This window comes from Bubalus kerabau, chromosome 7 (assembly GCF_029407905.1).
Source record: "Bubalus kerabau isolate K-KA32 ecotype Philippines breed swamp buffalo chromosome 7, PCC_UOA_SB_1v2, whole genome shotgun sequence".
In the NCBI taxonomy this organism is placed as follows: domain Eukaryota; kingdom Metazoa; phylum Chordata; class Mammalia; order Artiodactyla; family Bovidae; genus Bubalus; species Bubalus kerabau.
Genome location: NC_073630.1, coordinates 68,071,822 through 68,089,745, shown reverse-complemented (window position 1 = coordinate 68,089,745; position 17,924 = coordinate 68,071,822). Strand labels below are relative to the sequence as shown.

The following is a 17,924-nucleotide window of genomic DNA, read 5'->3' as shown; positions in this document are numbered from 1 at the left end:
GATGGTTGGATGGCATCACCAACTCAATGGACATGGGTTTGGGTAGACTCTGGGACTTGGTGATGGACAGGGAGACCTGGAGTGCTGTGGTTCATGGGGTCACAAAGAGTAGGACATGACTGAGCGACTGAACTTAACTAAAGGGCACAACTCAATGGATGTTGACAAAATGTACTCTGCCACATAAAATAATACTTTAACCAAACTATGTAATACCTTCCATACTTAAGAAAGGGGCTTCCCTTGTGGCTCAGCTGGTACAGAATCTACTTACAATGTGCAGACCTGGGTTTGGTCCCTGGGTTGGGAAGATTCTGTGGAGAAGGGAAAGGCTACCCACTCCAGTAATCTGACCTGGAGAATTCCTGCAAAGAGTCCGACACGACTGAGCAACTTTCACGTCACTTAAGGAAGCTTCCTCTTATCCCCTTCCAGTTAGTATGCACACCTCCATTGGAAACCATTGCTATGATTCCTATTACTTTGTTATTTTGCTTACTTTAATTTAAATGTAATCATATATTGTGCCCTCTTTGGTGTCTGATTTCTATCCTTGAAAATAATGTTTTTGCAATCCATTTATGTTCTTGTATTTACCAGACAAACAATTTTCCATTTTATGAAATTCACAATTAGTGTATTTTTTTGTTGATGGACATTTGCACTCTTCCAATACTTTGATTATTATTGATAGTCTTGCTGTTGATCATTCTTGTGAAAACTTTATACACATGTAAGTGTTTCTTTTCACTTTGGCAAATTCTACCTTGGAATAGAATTGCTGACTCGGTGTACACATATGTTAATAGTAAAAGAAGCTGCCAAACAATTTAAGTAAAAGATATATTATTTGGCTCCTTCACTAACAGTGTTTGAGCATTCAAAGTTCTTTATATCTTTGCTAATATTTGGTGCTGTCACTCCTTAAAACTTAGTGGTTCTAATAGGTAGATTGTCGTATCTTACCATAGATTTTACTTGCATTCCCTTAGGAGTAATACTTTTGAACACATTTTCATATGCTTACTTGCAATTTATATATCTTTGATTTTGAGATTTCTGTTGAAGTAGATAACCCATTTTTAATGTTTTTCTCTTTTTGCCTTTTTTGTTATTGACTGATAAGAGGGTTTTGTTGTTGTCGTTTTTAATAATAGTAAGCATATTAGGCAAGACACAAAATTTTATTCTTGGTTAAGAAAAAAGTTAGATGATCTCCCAAGGTTATTTAAATTTGACAAGGGTAAAGATTGAAGCATTGTTTGAAAAATTTTTACCTTCTACATTTTCCTATCAGTTCCATACACACATACACACACACATACATACATATATATTTCTAGGCTTTCTATTCTGTTCCATTCGTCTATGTGTTTGTGTTTATGCCAGTACCATACTGTTTTAGTTACTGTAACTTTGAGATATAGTTTGAAATCAGAAAGCATTATGGCTTCCACTTTAGTTCTGGTCTTTTTTTGGTTGGGAGGTGTTTGATTACTGCTTCAGTCTTTTTGATGTGGTTTGTTGAGACTTCCTCTTTCTTTATAATTCAGTCATGGTAGATTTTATCTTTCTAAAAATTTAAGAAAATTTTATCAAAATAGATGATCAAATGAACAAAAATACAACCTACAGAGTGGAGGGAGATATCTCAAAAGGGTTCAACACTGGTCCAGATTATTCTTAAGCAGTGTTTCTAAAATAATTTCTACACATTCTAACATCATCATTTTATTCTTTGAGTAATGACAGATTTTGCCAACCTGCCTTTTTTGTATTTTCATGTAGTTGTAATTCAGGAGTAAAAGAAATATGTGAGTAAACCTTGATAAATATAGGAGATCAGTTAGGAGGAATATAACCAAGCTATACCACAGGTGACCTTACAATTTGAGGTTGGTATTTGGCTGTTGTTTAGTTGCTAAGTCATGTCTAGCTCTTTTGTGACCACATGAGCTGTAGCCTGCCAGGCTCCTTTGTCCATGGGATTTCCCAAGCAAGAATACTAGAGTGGGTTGCTATTTTCTACTCCAGGGGATCTTCCAAACTCAGAGATTGAACCATGTGTCCCTCATTGGCAGACAGATTCTTCACCCTTGATCCAGTAGCTGAGCCCAGTATTTAGCTATATTGACAAGAAGTATTATTAATTTGTTTTAAAATATTGCCAAGCTCATATATTGTACCACATATTTTACCAAACATAGAATAAACAAAACTTCTTGGGTTTTACTGCAGTAAGAACACATCATGAGATCTATCCTTTTAACAAAATTTTAAGTATAAAATAAATATTATTAACTATAGGCCCAATGTTATACAGATTTCTAGAACCTAATCATCTTGAATAACTGAAACTTTATATCCATTTCATGTGAGGCTTCTTTCTTAAGGAGTTCATAGCAACTGTAGGTAAGCAAGTCTATAAAACAAAGTATAGCGAAAAACAAAAGCTCTTTCTGAGTTGTTTATATGTAAGTTGTTTATATGACAGTTGAAACATCAGAAAGTATTCAGTGAACTACAGTTTTTGAGGATGGTTGAAATAAATTAGAGTATTTCAGAGAATTACAGGAGATGCAAAAAGAAAGTTTCAACACTGATTACTTTATAAAGTATCTTGCTGTGCTAATCTGGGGATTATTCTGAAATCAATGGAGAGATAATGCAGAATTTTAAGCAGTGCTCAAAAAAATCATATTAGTGATGCAGAAAGATCATGTTATGGAAGGTTTCTATGTGGAATGATATTTTAGTTGAAATATATAAGACAAGGAACCAGCCAAGCAACATATATGCGGTAGGGGGGAAATATTATAATTACAATAAGAAGAAGAACAAATAAGCTCTATACACCTGTCTCTCCCTATCTGCAAGCTTTGCATTCATGCATTCAACCAACAGAGGATCAAAGACACTCAGAAAAAAAAATTCAGAAAGTTCCAAAAGCAAAACTTGAATTTATCATATTCTGACAACTGTGTCCATAGATTTACCATTATATTTAAAACTATTGAAGGTAGTTTCACAATGGATTGAATTAATTACAGGATATGGGAGGATGTGTGCAGGGTTATATGAAGATACTATATCATATTATAAAGGGACTTGAGCATCCAAGACTCTTGGCATTTGCAGGGATCCTAGAACCAGTCTTTCAAAGATCCTGAGAGACTGCAGTATTTAAGTGAAGTTTGGGATGTTTCATCTGAGTTAAATTTACCCAAACCAGTCCATTTTAGTTCGCTAATTCTTAAAATGTTGATGTTCACTCTTGCCATCTCCTGTTAGAGCATTTCTAGTTTGTCTTGATTCATGGGCCTAAAATTCCAGGTTCCAATGCAATATTGCTCTTTACAGCATCAGACTTTACTTCAATCACCAGTCACATCTACAACTGGGTGTTGTTTTTGCTTTGGCTCCATGTATTCATTGTTTCCAGAGCTATGTCTCTACTGATCTCCAGTAGTATATTGGGCACCTACCAACCTGGTAAGATGGTAAAGCATCTGTCTACAATGTGGGAGACCCGGGTTCAATCCCTGGGTTGGGAAGATCCCCTGGAGAAGGAAATGGCAATCCACTCCAGTACTATTGCCTGGAAAATCCCAAGGACAGAGGGGCCTGGTAGGCTACAGTCCATGTGGTTGCAAAGAGTCGGACACGACTGAGCGACTTCACTCACCGACCTGGGGAATTTGTCTTTCAGTGTTCTGTCTTTTTGCCTTTCTATACTTTTCATGGCGTTCTCAAGGAAAGAATAATGAAGTGGTTTGCCATTCCTTTCTCCAGTGGAACATATTTTGTGAGAATTCTCCACCATGACCCTTGGTCTTGGGTGGCCCTACACAGCATGGCTCATAATTTCATTGAGTTAGACAAGGCTGTGGTCCACGTGATCAGATTGGTTAGTTTTTTGTGACTGTGGTTTTCATTTTAGGAATCAGCAAACTGAAATGGACTGGAATGGGTGAATTTAACTAAGATGTCCATTACATCCACTACTGTGAGCAAGAATCACTTAGAAGAAATGGACTAGCCAACATAGCCAACAAAAGAGTCTGCAATGCAGTACTTGGATGCAATCGCAAAAATGACAGAATGATCTCTGTTTGTTTCCAAGGCAAACCATTCAATATCACAGTAATCCAAGTCTGTGCCTCGACCAGTAATGCTGAAGAAGCTGAAATTGAAAGGTTCTATGAAGACATACAAGACCTTCTAGAACTAACACTCAAAAAAGATGTCCTTTTCATTGTAGGGGACTGGAATGCAAAAGTAGGAAGTCAAGAAACACCTGGAGTAACAGGCAAATTTGGCCTTGGAGTACAGAATGAAGGAGGGCAAAGGCTAATAGCATTTTGCCAAGAGAACATACTGGTCATAGCAAACATCCTCTTCCAACAACACAAGAGAAGACTACACATGGACATCACCAGATCATCAATACTGAAATTAGATTGATTATATTCTTTGCAGCCAAAGATGTAGAATCTCTATACAGTCAGCAACTACAAGACTGGGAGCTGACTGTGGATCAGATCATGAACTCCTTATTGCAAAATTCAGACTGAAATTGAAGAAAGTAGGAAAAAACTCTTGACCTTTCAGGTATGGCCTAAATCAAATCCCTTAGGATTATACAGTAGGAGTGACAAATAGATTCAAGGGACTAGATCTGATAGAGTGCCTAAAGACATATGGTTGGAGTTTAATAACATTGTTTGGGAGGCAGTGATCAAGACCATCCCCAAGAAAAAGAAATGCAAAAGGGCAAAATGGTTGTCTGAGGAAGCCATACAAATAGCCGAGAAAAGAAGAGAAGCGAAAGGGAAACAAGAAAAGGAAAGATATACCCATCTAAATGCAAAGATCCAAAGAATAGCAAGAAGAGATAAGAAAGCCTTCCTCAGCGATCAATGCAAAGAAACAGGAAAACAAAAGAATGAGAAAGACTAGAGAGCTCTTCATGAAAATTAGGTATACTAAGGGAACATTTCATGCAAAGATGGGCTCAATAAAGGACAGAAATGGGATGGACATACAGTCGCAAAAGATATTAAGAGGTGCCAAGATTACAAAGAAGAACTATACAAAAAAGATCTTCATGACCCAGATAATAACGATGGTGAAATCATTCACCTAGAGCCAGACATCCTGGATTGCAAAGTCAAGTGGGTCTTAAAAAACATCACTATGAACAAAGCTAGTGAAGGTGATGGAATTCCAATTGCGCTATTTCAAATCCTAAAAGATGGTACTGTGAAAGTGCTGCACTCAATATACCAGCAAATTTGGAAAACTCAGCAGTGGCCACAGAACTGGAAAAGGTCAGTTTTCATTCCAATCCCAAAGAAAGGGAATGCCAAAGAATGCTCAAACTACCACACAATTGTACTCATGTCACACACCAACAGAATAATGCTCAAAATTCTCCAAGTCAGGCTTCAACAGTTTGTGAACTGTGAACTTCCAGATGTTCAAAGTGGATTTAGAAAAGGCAGAGGAACCAGAGATCAAATGGCCAACAACTGTTGGATCATTGAAAAAAAAGCAAGAGAGTCCAGAAAAACATCTACTTCTGCTTTATTGGCTATACCAAAGCCTCTGACGGCATGGATCACAACAAACTGAAAAATTCTTAAAGGGATGGGAATACCAGACCACCTGACCTTCCTCCTGAGAAATCATCTGTATGCAGGTCAAGAAGGAACAGTTAGAACTGGACATGGAACAACAGACTGGTTCCAAATTGGGAAAGGATTATGTCAAGGCTGTATACTGTCACCCTGCTTATTTAACTTTTATGCTGAGTACATCATGTGAAATGCTGGGCTGGATGAAGTACAAGCTGAAATCAAGATTACCAGGAGAAATATCAAAAACCTCGGGTATGCAGATGACACCACCCTTATGGCAGAAAAGCAAAAAGGAACTAAAGAGCCTCTTGATGAATGTTAAAGAAGGGAGTGAAAAAGTTGGCCTAAAACTCAACATTCAGAAAACTAAGATCATGGAATCTGGTCCCATTCCTTCATGGCACATAAATGGGGAAACAATGGAGACAGTGACAGAGTTTATTTGGGGGCGATCTAAAATCACTGCAGATGGTGACTGCAGCCATGAAAGTAAAAGACGCTTGTTCCTTGGAAGAAAAGTTATGACCAACCAAACAGCATCTTAAAAAGCACAGACATTACTTTGCCAATAAAGGTGCATCTAGTCAAAGCTATGGTTTTTCTAGTAGTCATGTATGGATGTGAAAGTTGGACTCTAAAGAAAGCTGAACACTGAATAATTGATGCTTTTGAACTTTGATGTTGGAGAAGACCCTTGAGAGTCTCTTAGGAAATTGAATCTGTCCATCCTAAAGGAAATCAGTCCCGAATATTCATTGGAAGAACTGATGCTCAAGCTTTGGCCACCTGATGCAAAGAACTGACTGATTGGAAAAGACCCTGATGCTGGGAAATATTTAAGCCTGAGGAGAAGGGGATAACAGAGGATGAGATGGTTTGATGTCATCACCAATGTAATGGACATGAGTTTGAGTAGGCTCCAGGAATTGAAGATTGACAGGGAAACCTGGTGTGCAGCAGTCCATTGGGTTGCAAAGTGTTGTACACGACTGAGTGACTGAACTGAACTGAACAGCATGTTTCCGCTTCCCTGTAGCTCAGATGGTAAAGAATCTGCCTGCAATGCAGTATGCCCAGGTTCATTCCCTGGGTCAGGAAGATCCTGTAGAGAACGGAATGGCAACCCACTGCAGTATTCTTGCCTGGATAATCCCATGGACACAGGAGCCTTGTAGGCTACAGTCCATGGGGTTGCAAAGAGTTGGACAACTGAGCAACTAACACCACTACAGCGTGTTTCAGGAACAGAAAATAAAGTCAGAGTGGATAAAAAGAATAGTACAAGTTGTATTTCTAAGCAAAGGTCAAGTGATTTTAGATTTGGAAGTCAGATTAAGGAGGTTGGATTTTCCTCTAAGTGTAGTTTAAAACAATTGAACATGAGCAGCAGAGTAAACTTACCTTTTTATGTTTTAAAGTATTTATTCCACCTTTTGGGTAGAGAGCAAATTGAAAAAATGTATGTGTAGAACTATAGAGTGGAAGAAAGAGTTGACATGTCTCTAGGAAACTTTTGATAGTAGTAGGGAGGAAAAGAAGTGGAATGGTTTGTAAAGTGGAGTAAAAAGCATACAAGACTAGAAGGGTATTGAGTTGGGGATGTGATACAGAGAAGGAAATTTAGCTTTCCTGGTGGCTTAGGTGGCAAAGAATCTGTCTGTAATGCAGGACGACTCGGTTTCTATCCCAAGGTCAGGAACATCTCCTGGAGAAGGGAATGGCAATCCACTCCAGTATTCTTGCCTGGAGAATCCCGTGGGCAGAGGAGCCTGGCGGGCTTCCATCCATGGGGTTGCAAAGAGTTGGACACAAAAGAGTGACTGATACTTACTTAAGTTTGTGGTGTTAAACAGTTGGCAAATTATAGCAATATTCACTGAAATAGGGACCCAGAAATGAAAATTAAGGTAGGTGTCATGTAGGTAGCAATGAAATTGAATCCAGAAACATGCGGAAAGCTGAGAGCTAGAGACGTGAAAATCATTGAGTATGTAAATAGCAGTACAACTAAGGGTCTGGAAAAGATGATTTATGATACGATGTTAATGAAAATATTACCCACTACATTGGATTTTGGGGTGATTAAAGAAGTTAATATATTTATAGTTCTTTCAACAGTCTCTGTATTAATATTTGTATTTTTATTTTTAGGTCTTGATAACTAATTAGATGTCTATAGTAAGCAATAAATAGTAACTGGAAATATGTTTATAGATTTCAGATTATGTGGTAAACAAAGATTTTTTTTCATATAGGTTAAAGCTAGGTGAGGCATTCTGAGGCAGTAGAATATCTTAATTAAATTCTCATGACCTAGCATCAAAAATAATTATGTTCACACTTCTGCTATCTACCTTACTATTATGCATGTGTATGACTGTGCACAACTTGAATAAACTTTAGTTCTTCTCTGATAGTCATACAATTATGATTCTTACAGAGTTCTTGTAAGGGTTAAATATATTAATGCTTGCAAAGACCTGCAAAATGCTAGGTACATACTAAAATCACTCTGTTTCTCCCTTTCTGTGTCCGTCTCTCTATGGATCTAGAGTGTAGAATATATGTCAGTACTATAATTACATGTAATTACATTTTAGAGTGACTATAAAAACTGAGGATTCTGCTCAGAAGAGCATGTGTTTTAAAGAGAAAGTCATATGATCATAAAAGAGACTGAGTAAAAGAAGCAAAGGAACTTCAGAGAAAGTGTATTTTTCTAAATTCTGAGAAATGGCACTGAATATTCAACAGAATGCTAAGAGTATCCAAAAAGTGGCATACAGTAAAAGTCATCAATTAATCTGTCAAATGATGCCAGTTATGTGTCATTTATGTATTTAGGGAGATGGAGACAAAATTCAGATAGCTAGACTCATAGCAAATATTTATTATGGACCAGAAAGTTAAAAAATATTGGTATATGTTTAAAAGATTTTTTTCTAAACAAGTTACACTATATTAGATAAGAAATAAGAGATGATTTCACTTAGCATTTTTGTCAACAGTCTCCTTCAAGGCTGACTCAAGGATTCAATCCTGAATGATTTCATTACAGTATGCATCATTATATAAGCAGTAGATTTGTGGTAAATAGTAAACTTCCAAAGAGCCCTAAAACTGTCATAAACATTTCAACATACAAAATACAATTTTAAAAAGCCAATGTTTTCCATAACAGATACTTTTCTTTTCCTGTCCTCTGAAATGAAGCCATATTGAATTAAGCTTTTGAGTATTTTTTAGATTTGACTTAAAAAAAGAAAATAACAATATCAAGATTATATCAGCTAAAATAAATTTGGTCATATTCTTGAATCATTAGAATGGGTCTGATTTCATTTTAGTTATAACTTTGACTGTGTGGATCACAATAAACTGTGGAAAATTCTGAAAGAGATGGGAATACCAGACCACCTGACCTGTCTCTTGAGAAACGTATATGCAGGTCAGGAAGCAACAGTTAGAACTGGACATGGAACAACAGACTAGTTCCAAATAGGAAAAGGAGTACATCAAGGCTGTATATTGTCACCTTGCTTATTTAACTTATATGCAGAGTACATCATGAGAAACACTGGGCTGGAAGAAGCACAAGCTGGAATCAAGATTGCCAGGAGAAATATCAATAACCTCAGATATGCAGATGACACCACCCTGATGGCAGAAAGTGAAGAGGAACTAAAGAGCCTCTTGATGAAAGTGAAAGAAGAGAGTGAAAATGTTGGCTTAAACCTCAACGTTCAGAAAACTAAGATCATGGCATCTGGTCCCATCATTTCATGACAAATAGATGGGGAAACAGTGACAGGCTTTATTTTGGGGGGCTCCAAAATCACTGGAGATGGTGACTATGGCCATGAAATTAAAGGACACTTACTCTTTGAAAGAAAATTTATGACCAATCTAGGCAGCATATTAAAAAGCAGAGACATTACTTTGCCAACAAAGGTCCATCTAGTCAAGGCTATGGTTTTTCTAGTGGTCATGTATGGATGTGAGAGTTGGACTGTGAAGAAAGCTGAGCACTGAAGAATTGATGCTTTTGAACTGTGGTGTTGGAGAAGATTCTTGAGAGTCCCTTGGACTGCAAGGAGATCCAACCAGTGCATTCTGAAGGAGATCAGCCCTGGGATTTCTTTGGAAGGAATGATGCTAAAGCTGAAACTCCAGTACTTTGGTGACCTCATGCGAAGAGTTGACTCATTGGAAAAGACTCTGATGCTTGGAGGGATTAGGGGCAGGAGGAGAAGGGGATGACAGAGAATGAGATGGCTGGATGGCATCACCGACTTCATGGACGTGAGTTTGAGTGAACTCCGGGAGATGGTGATGGACAGGGAGGCCTGGCGTGCTGCGATTCGTGGGGTCTCAAAGAGTCGGACACAACTGAGCGACTGAACTGAACTGGATGTAGATATTTAAAAATTATCAAATTTAAATCCTTGTTAAAGGTATAGGATATCACTAACAGTTATTCAACACATGGCCTAAATATTTTTAAGTAGTTTCTGTGTGTCCCAGCAATTTTATATGTATACGTATCCCCTTTAAAAAACTTATAAGCATATATCTGTGGTAATTACCCCTGAAGTTGGCATTATGATAACTTTACAAATGGAGAAACCAAAGCTTATAGGGAACAGATTACTTACTCAATGTGAAGTAGTAAAATTACTGAACAGAATATAGTACCTAAAACTACCAACCTAAATACATAACATACTTTACTGATTTCATTGGAATATTTAAAAATGTGTGTTTGTTTGTATTTTTTATTATATAGACACAGCTTGATTTTACCTTTTAATTTTTTTCTTTTTTTTGCTGCACCTCATTGCATGCAGAACTTTCCCAATCAGGGATGGAACCCACATCCCCTGCAGTGGAAGTGCAGAGTCTTAATCACCAGGAAGCTCCTTGCTTTTCATTTTATTTAGTATATGCTGTCTTCATTGACTGGACCCCCTTAATTCATGTAAGTGATTTATTTTAATGTTATATATTCATATAAAAAGAATTCTTATGTCATTAATACTTTGCCTTTGACATAAAAATCTTTATAAAGACCAGATCTCCAAGTAATTTGGTCACCATTTCCTAAAGTGATATTGCAGACCTGGGCTACTGAAATGTTCAGAGCAAATTTCTAGTTGAGATAATGAAAATTAAGCTTCAAAGACTCTCGTTTGCACAGATCCCTTCTGATGACATAGGATTAGCCTTTGCAATGTGTTTATTTGGTCATTTCATTCCTCTTAGTGGCCACCAAGACTGTATAAACGTGTGGTTTCACAAGCCCTGGAATCCATTTTTGTAAATCAACATTTAAAACTTGGGCAAGACAGCAAAAGAGACACAGATGTAAAGAACAGACTTTTGGACTCTGTGGGAGAAAGCGAGGGTGGGGTGATTTGAGAGAATAGCACTGAAACGTATATTTTCATATGTGAAATAGATCGCCAGTCCAAGTTTGATGCATGAGACAGGGTGCTCAGGGCTGGTGCACTGGGATGACCCTGAGGGATGGGATGGGGAGGGAGGTGGGAGGGAGGTTCAGGATTGGGAACACACGTACATCCATGGCTGATTCATGTGAATATATGGCAAATACCACCACAATATTGTAAAGTGATTAGCCTCCAATTAAAATAAATAATATATATATATATATATATATATCAAAAGTAAATAAATAAAATAAAAAGGAGAGACATCACTTTGTCAACAAAGGTCCATATAGTCAAAACTATAGTTTCTCCAGTACTCAAGTATGGATGTGAGAGTTGGACCATAAAGAAGACTGAACACCAAAGAATTGATGCTTTTGAACTGTGGTGCTAGAGAAGACTCTTGAGAGTCCTGTAGACTGCAAAGAGATCAAACCAGTCAATCCTAAAGGAAATCAAATCTGAATATTCATTGGAAGGACTGACACTGAAGCTCCAATACTCTGGCCACCTGATTCAAAGAGCTGATTTATTATGAAAAGACTCTGATGCTGGGAAAGATTGAAGGTAGGAGGAGAAGGGGATAACAGAAGATGAGATGGTTGGATGGCATCACCATGGACATGAGTTTGAGCAAGCTCTGGGAGATGGTGAAGGACAGAAGCCTGGCATGCTACAGTCCATGGGTTTGCAAAGAGTCAGACACAACTTAGCAACTGAACAACAACACCCAGAGGGCCTAGTGCTAGTTATTTAATCTTTTGGTGGCTTTGTTTCCTCATTTATAAATTTGGAACAAAGAAAAAAATATGTCATTCTTACAGTTGTGTGGGAATAAAATATATTAAAAAAAAAAAAAAAACAACTTGGTTAAACCCACCCCATTCAGGCACTTTTGTCAAATCTCCCTTTTGTTTTTTTTTGTTGTTGTTGGTTATCCATTTTATTTTTTTATTTTTTTAAATTTTATTTTATTTTTAAACTTTACATAATTGTATTAGTTTTGCCAAATATGAAAATGAATCTGCCACAGGTATACATGTGTTCCCCATCCTGAACCCTCCTCCCTCCTCCCTCCCCATACTCCTCAGAATTTTCTGTATTTTCAAACTTCATATTATAAAAAAATAACACATTGTAAAAATATTATTGGTTTTATCTGAAACTCAAATTATATGTACTCTAGTCCTGACTCTGTTATCAAATCTGTGTGATGTTAGTTAAGTGTTAGTTGCTCAGTTGTGTCCAATTCTTTGTGAGCCCATGGACTGAAACCCACCAAGCTTCTCTTTCCATGCTCCTCTGTTGATTTCCCAGGCAAGAATATTGGAGTGGGTTGCCATTCCCTTCTTTAGGGGATCTTCCCAACCCAGGGATTAAACCTATATCTCCTATGTCTCCTGCATTGGCAGGCAGGTTCTTTACCACCAGCACCACCTGGGAAGTTCAAGCACTTCCCTTCTCTGAGCCTGTTTCCCTAGATGGAAAAAAGGGAGATTCCCTCCTGTTCAGAAACCTTATGTGTTATGTCAGAGTTGAATCAGTGTTAGTTTGGGGGCAGTACAATTGTAGATGATTTTGCTTATGAATTTTATTTTCTCTATATTTCATACTTTTTTATAATTATATGGTTTTGGTTTATCTTTCTTTCTCACAGTTTGGCAGTATTAACTATATTCACATTATGGTACAACCAAGACCCCTAGAACATTTCCATCTCACAAAACTGAAGCTCTGTACCCATTGAACAACTCCCCATTTTCTCTTCCTTTCAGTTCCTGGCAAATACCATTCAACTTTCTATTTCTATAGATTGACATACTTAAGATATCTCATATAAATGGAATTATACAGTATTTGTCTTTTTGTGACTGGCTTTTATCACTTAGCAAAACATTCTCAAGGTTCATCTATGTTGTAATATACAACAATTTCCTTCTCTTGCAAGGCCTGTAATATTTCACTGATTGTCTACATGATAGTTTTTTGTTTTTTCACCCAACAGTGGATATTTAGTTTGCTTTCTCCTCTTGGCTATTGTGAATAATGCTGCAACAAACATGGGTGTACAAATATCTCTTTGAGATTCTACTGACTGTTATTTGGGGTACATATCCAGAAGTGGAATTTCTGGATCATCTGGCAATTCTATTTTTAATTTTTTCAAAAACCATGCATATTGTTTTCCATAGAGGCTGCAACATTGTGCATTCCCACCAGTAGTGCACAAGAGTTTTGATTGTTGCACATCTTCTTTGGAGAATGTCTATTCAAGCCCTGTGTACATTTATTCATTTATTAATCAGGTTGCTTTGTTGTTGAGTTGTAGGAGTTGATTATTCTACATATTTAACCCCTTATCAAACATGATTTTCAAATGTTTCCTCCTATTCTACACGTTGAATTTCTACACTTTGTTGGTTGTTTCCTTTGATATGAAGAAGTTTGTAATTTTAATGCAGTTCAATTTGTTTTATTTACAGACTGTGTTTGGTGACATATCTAAGACATAATGTCAATCCAGTGTCATCAAGCTTTTTCCCTATATTCTAGCACTTTTATAGTTTTAAGTCTTATATTTAGGTCTTTAATCATCTTGAGTTAATTTTTGTAATATTGTAAAAACTCCAATTTTATTCTTTTGCTTCTGGATGTTCAGTTTTCAAAACACTGGTAAAGAGATTATCCTTTCCTCCTACTGTGGTCTTGGCACCCTTTTCCTGACCATATATGAGACAGTTTATTCTTGGTCTATCTTGTTCTATTGGTCTATTTGTCTTTGTACCAGTACCACACTTTTTTATTACTCTACCTTTGTAATATAATTTGAAATCAGGAATTTCCATGCTTCGAAAAATGTTTGTATTACTATGTGAATAGTAGCCTCACTGAGATATAATTCACATAATATAAAATTCAGCCTTTTAAAATGTACAGTTCATTTTTAGGACATTCACAAAATAGTGCCAATATAATCGCTCTCTAGTTAAGACTGTAATCTCTCCAGAAAGAAACCCCATAATCATTAACAATCACTCCCCATTTCCTTCTCTTTCTCCTGACAGCAAGTCACTGATTTTCTGTCTCTGTGGATTTATATATACTGGACATTTTATAGAAGTGAAATTATTCAATATGTTGCCCTTTATGACTAGCTTCTTTCATTTCACAAAATATTTTCAGGTATATCCATGTTATAGCATAAATGAGTAGCTCATTTCTTTGTATTGCTAACTAATGTTTCATAGTGTGGACATACCATACTTTGTTCATCCATTCATCATTTACTGGACATTTAGGTGGTTTCTACTTTTCTTGCTATCACAAATAATGTCATGGACTTGACTTTAACACAGGTGTCAAAAATGGACAAGCTAAATTGCTTTCCCTAGATAAAATATAGATGTATAATTTTGAAAGTAAGCATAACATTAGTCATGATTTAAAAATATGTGACAAATTACAAGAAAATACTAATATCTATTACCAATTTGGGTTTTAAAAGTGAACTTTAAGTAGAATTAACTATACCAGTATACCAAGCCTTCCTCCGCAATAAATGCTGGGTTTACTGGCTAAAAACATCACCCAAACAGTAAATTAAAAGCATCTTTGATAAGCCTCTTTATTCCCATAATTTCTGATTCTTTCTATGCTGATCAGATTAACATATACTGAGGGTTATTTCAAGAAAGATGGAGAAATTTAATTAATTTCCTGTTATTCAGTCACTCAGTCATATCTGACTCTTTGCATAGCCCATGGACTGCTGCACATCAGGCTGCCTTGTCTGACACCATTTCCCTGAGTCTGCTCAAACTCATGTCCATTGAGTCAGTGATGCCATCTAACCATCTCATCCTCTGCCGCCCCCTTCTCCTGCTCTCAATGTTTCCCAGCATCAGGTTCTTTTCCAGTCAGTTGGGTCTTTGTATCAGGTAGCCAAAGTATTGGAGCTTCAGCTTCAGCATCATTCTTTCCAGTGAATATTTAGGGTTGATTTTCTTTAGGATTAACTGGTTTGATCTCCTTGCTGTCCAAGGGACTCTCAAGAGTCTTCTCCAACACCACAGTTCAAAAGCGTCAATTGTTTGACACTCAGCCTTCTTTCCAGTCCAACTCACACATTCGTACATGGCTACTGGAAAAACCATAGCTTTGACTATAAGGACATTTGTCAACAAAATGATGTCTCTCCTTTTTAATACTCTGTCTAGGTTTGTCATAGCTTTTCTACCATGCAGCAAGCATCTTTAAATTTCATGTCTGCAGTCACCATCTGCAGTGATTTTGGAGCCCAAGAAAATAAAGCCTGTCACTGTTTCCATTGTTCCCCCGTCTATTTGCCATGAAGTGATGGGACCGGATGCCATGATCTTAGTTTTCTGAATGTTGAGTTCTAAGCCAGCTTTTTCACTCTCCTCTTTCACTTTCATCAAGAGGTTCTTTAGTTCTTCTTCACTTTCTGCCATTAGGGTGGTGTCATCTGCATATCTGACTGTATTGATAATTCTCCCGGCAATCTTGAGTCCAGCTTGTGCTTCATCCAGCCTGGGATTTTGCATGATGTACTCTGGATATAAGTTAAATAAACAGGGTGACAATATACAGCTTTGACGTACTCATTTCTCAACTTTGAACCAGTCCACTGTTCCATGTTCAGTTCTAACTGTTGCCTCTTGACCTACATACAGGTTCCTTAGGAGTCAGGTAAGGTGTTCTAGTATTCCCATCTCTTTGATCCACAAAGGGTTTAGTGTAATAAGTGAAGCAGTGGTAGATTTTTTCTGAAATTCTCTTGCTTTTTCTATGATACAACAGATGTTGGCAATTTGATCTCTGGTTCCTCTGCCATTTCTATATTCAGCTTGAACATCTGGTTCACATATTGTTGAAGCCTAGCTTGAAGGATTTTGAGCATTACCTTGCTAGCATGTGAAATGAACACAATTTTGCAGTAGTTTGAACATTCTTTGGCATTGCCCTCCTTTGTGATTGGAATGAAAACTGACCTTTACCAGTCCTGTGCCCACTGCTGAGTTTTCCAAATTTGCTGGTATACTGAGTGCAGTGCTTTTATAGCATCATCTTTAGGGTTTGAAATAGCTGGAATTCCATCACCTCCGCTAGCTTTGTTCATAGTAATGCTTCCTAAGGCCCACTAGACATCACATTTTGGGATGTCTGGTTCTAGGTGAGGGACCACACCATCATATTTATCTGGGTCATTAAGATCTTTTTTTGTGTATTTCTTCTGTGTATTTGACATTTCTTAATCTCTTATGCTTATGTCAGGTCCTTACCATTTATGTCCTTTATTGTGCTCATCATTGCATTAAATGTTCCCTTAGTGTCACTCATATTTTTTTAATTTTATTTTTATTGGAGAATAATTACAATATTATGATGTTTTTTTCCTATATATCAACATGAATCAGTCATAAGTGTTCCTGTGTCACTCCATCCTGAACTCCTCTCCTACCTCCCTCCCACCCTATCCCTCTAGGTTGCCACAGAGCACCAGCTTTGGGTGCCCTGCTTCATGCATCAGTCTCTCACTGGTCATCTGTATTACATATGGTAATATATATGTTTCAGTGCTAGTCTCTCAAATCATCCCACCCACTCCTCCTCCCACTGAGTCCAAAAGTCTGTTCTTTACGTCTGTGTCTCCTTTGCTGCCCCTTAGGTAGGATCCTTGGTATTATTCTTCTTCTGCTGCTGCTGCTAAGTCACTTCAGTCGTGTCTGACTCTGTGCGACCCCATAGACAGCAGCCCACCAGGCTTCCCCGTCCCTGGGATTCTCCAGGCAAGAACACTGGAGTGGGTTGCCATTTCCTTCTCCAATGCATGAAAGTAAAAAGTGAAAGTGAAGACGCACAGTCATGTCTGACTCTTAGCGACCCCATAGACTGCAGCCTACCAGGCTCCTCCGTCCATGGGATTTTCCGGGCAAGAGTACTGGAGTGGGGTGCCATTGCCTTCTCCTAGAGTCCATATATATGCATTAATGTACAGTATATGTCTTTCTCTTTCTTACTTCACTCTGTATACAAGGCTCTAAGTTCATCCACCACATTAGAACTGAATCAAATGTGTTCCTTTTTATGGCTGAGTAATATTCCATTGTGTGCATGTACACAACTTCTTATCCATTCATCTGTCAATGGACATTCTAGGTTGCTTCCAAGCCCTAACTATTGTAAATAGTGCTGCAATGAATATTGGGGTACATGTGTCTCTCTCAATTCTGGTTTCCTTGCAGTATATGCCCAGCGGTGGGATTTCTGAGTCATACGGCAGTTCTTTTCTCAGTTTTTAAGGAATCTCCACACTCGTCACCATAGTGTCTGTACCAGTTTGCATTCCCACCAACAGTTTAAGAGGGTTCCATTTTCTCCACACCCTCTCCAGCATTTATTGTTTGTAGATTCTGATGATGGCCATTTTGACCAGTGTGAGATGATACCTCATTGTGGTTTTGATTTACATTTTTCTGATAATGAGTGATGTTGGGCATCTTTTCATGTGTTTATTAGCCATCCATATGTCTTCTTTGGAGAAATGTCTGTTTAGGTCTTCTGCCCACTTTTTGATAGGGTTGTTCACTTATCTGGTATTGAGCTGCATGAGCTACTTGTATATTTTGGAGATTAATTCTTTGTCAGTTGTTTGATTTGCTATTAGTTTCTCCCATTCTGAAGACTGTCTTTTCACCTTACTTACAATTTCCTTCATTGTGCAAAAGCTCTAAAGTTTAATAAGTTCCATTTCTTTACTTTGGTTTTTATTTCCATTACTCTGGGAGGTGAGTTACAGAGGATCTTGCTGTGA

General features: G+C 37.5%; 1 protein-coding gene across 9 annotated transcripts in view; it reads left to right on the top strand.

The window, feature by feature from the left end:
* Positions 1-17,924, top strand: part of LOC129657824 (uncharacterized) — a 238,042-nt gene that overhangs the window by 175,869 nt on the left and 44,249 nt on the right. For 7 of the 9 annotated variants that reach the window (XM_055588462.1, XM_055588458.1, XM_055588453.1 and 4 more), the window contains one exon: positions 10,487-10,617. The exons of 1 other annotated variant lie outside the window; for it this stretch is intronic. In XM_055588462.1, coding sequence (XP_055444437.1) covers positions 10,487-10,617 — 131 coding nt within the window. Of the gene's footprint in view, positions 1-10,486; positions 10,618-17,924 lie in introns of those variants that run through there. One more of the 9 variants, XM_055588456.1, reaches the window with a different exon arrangement.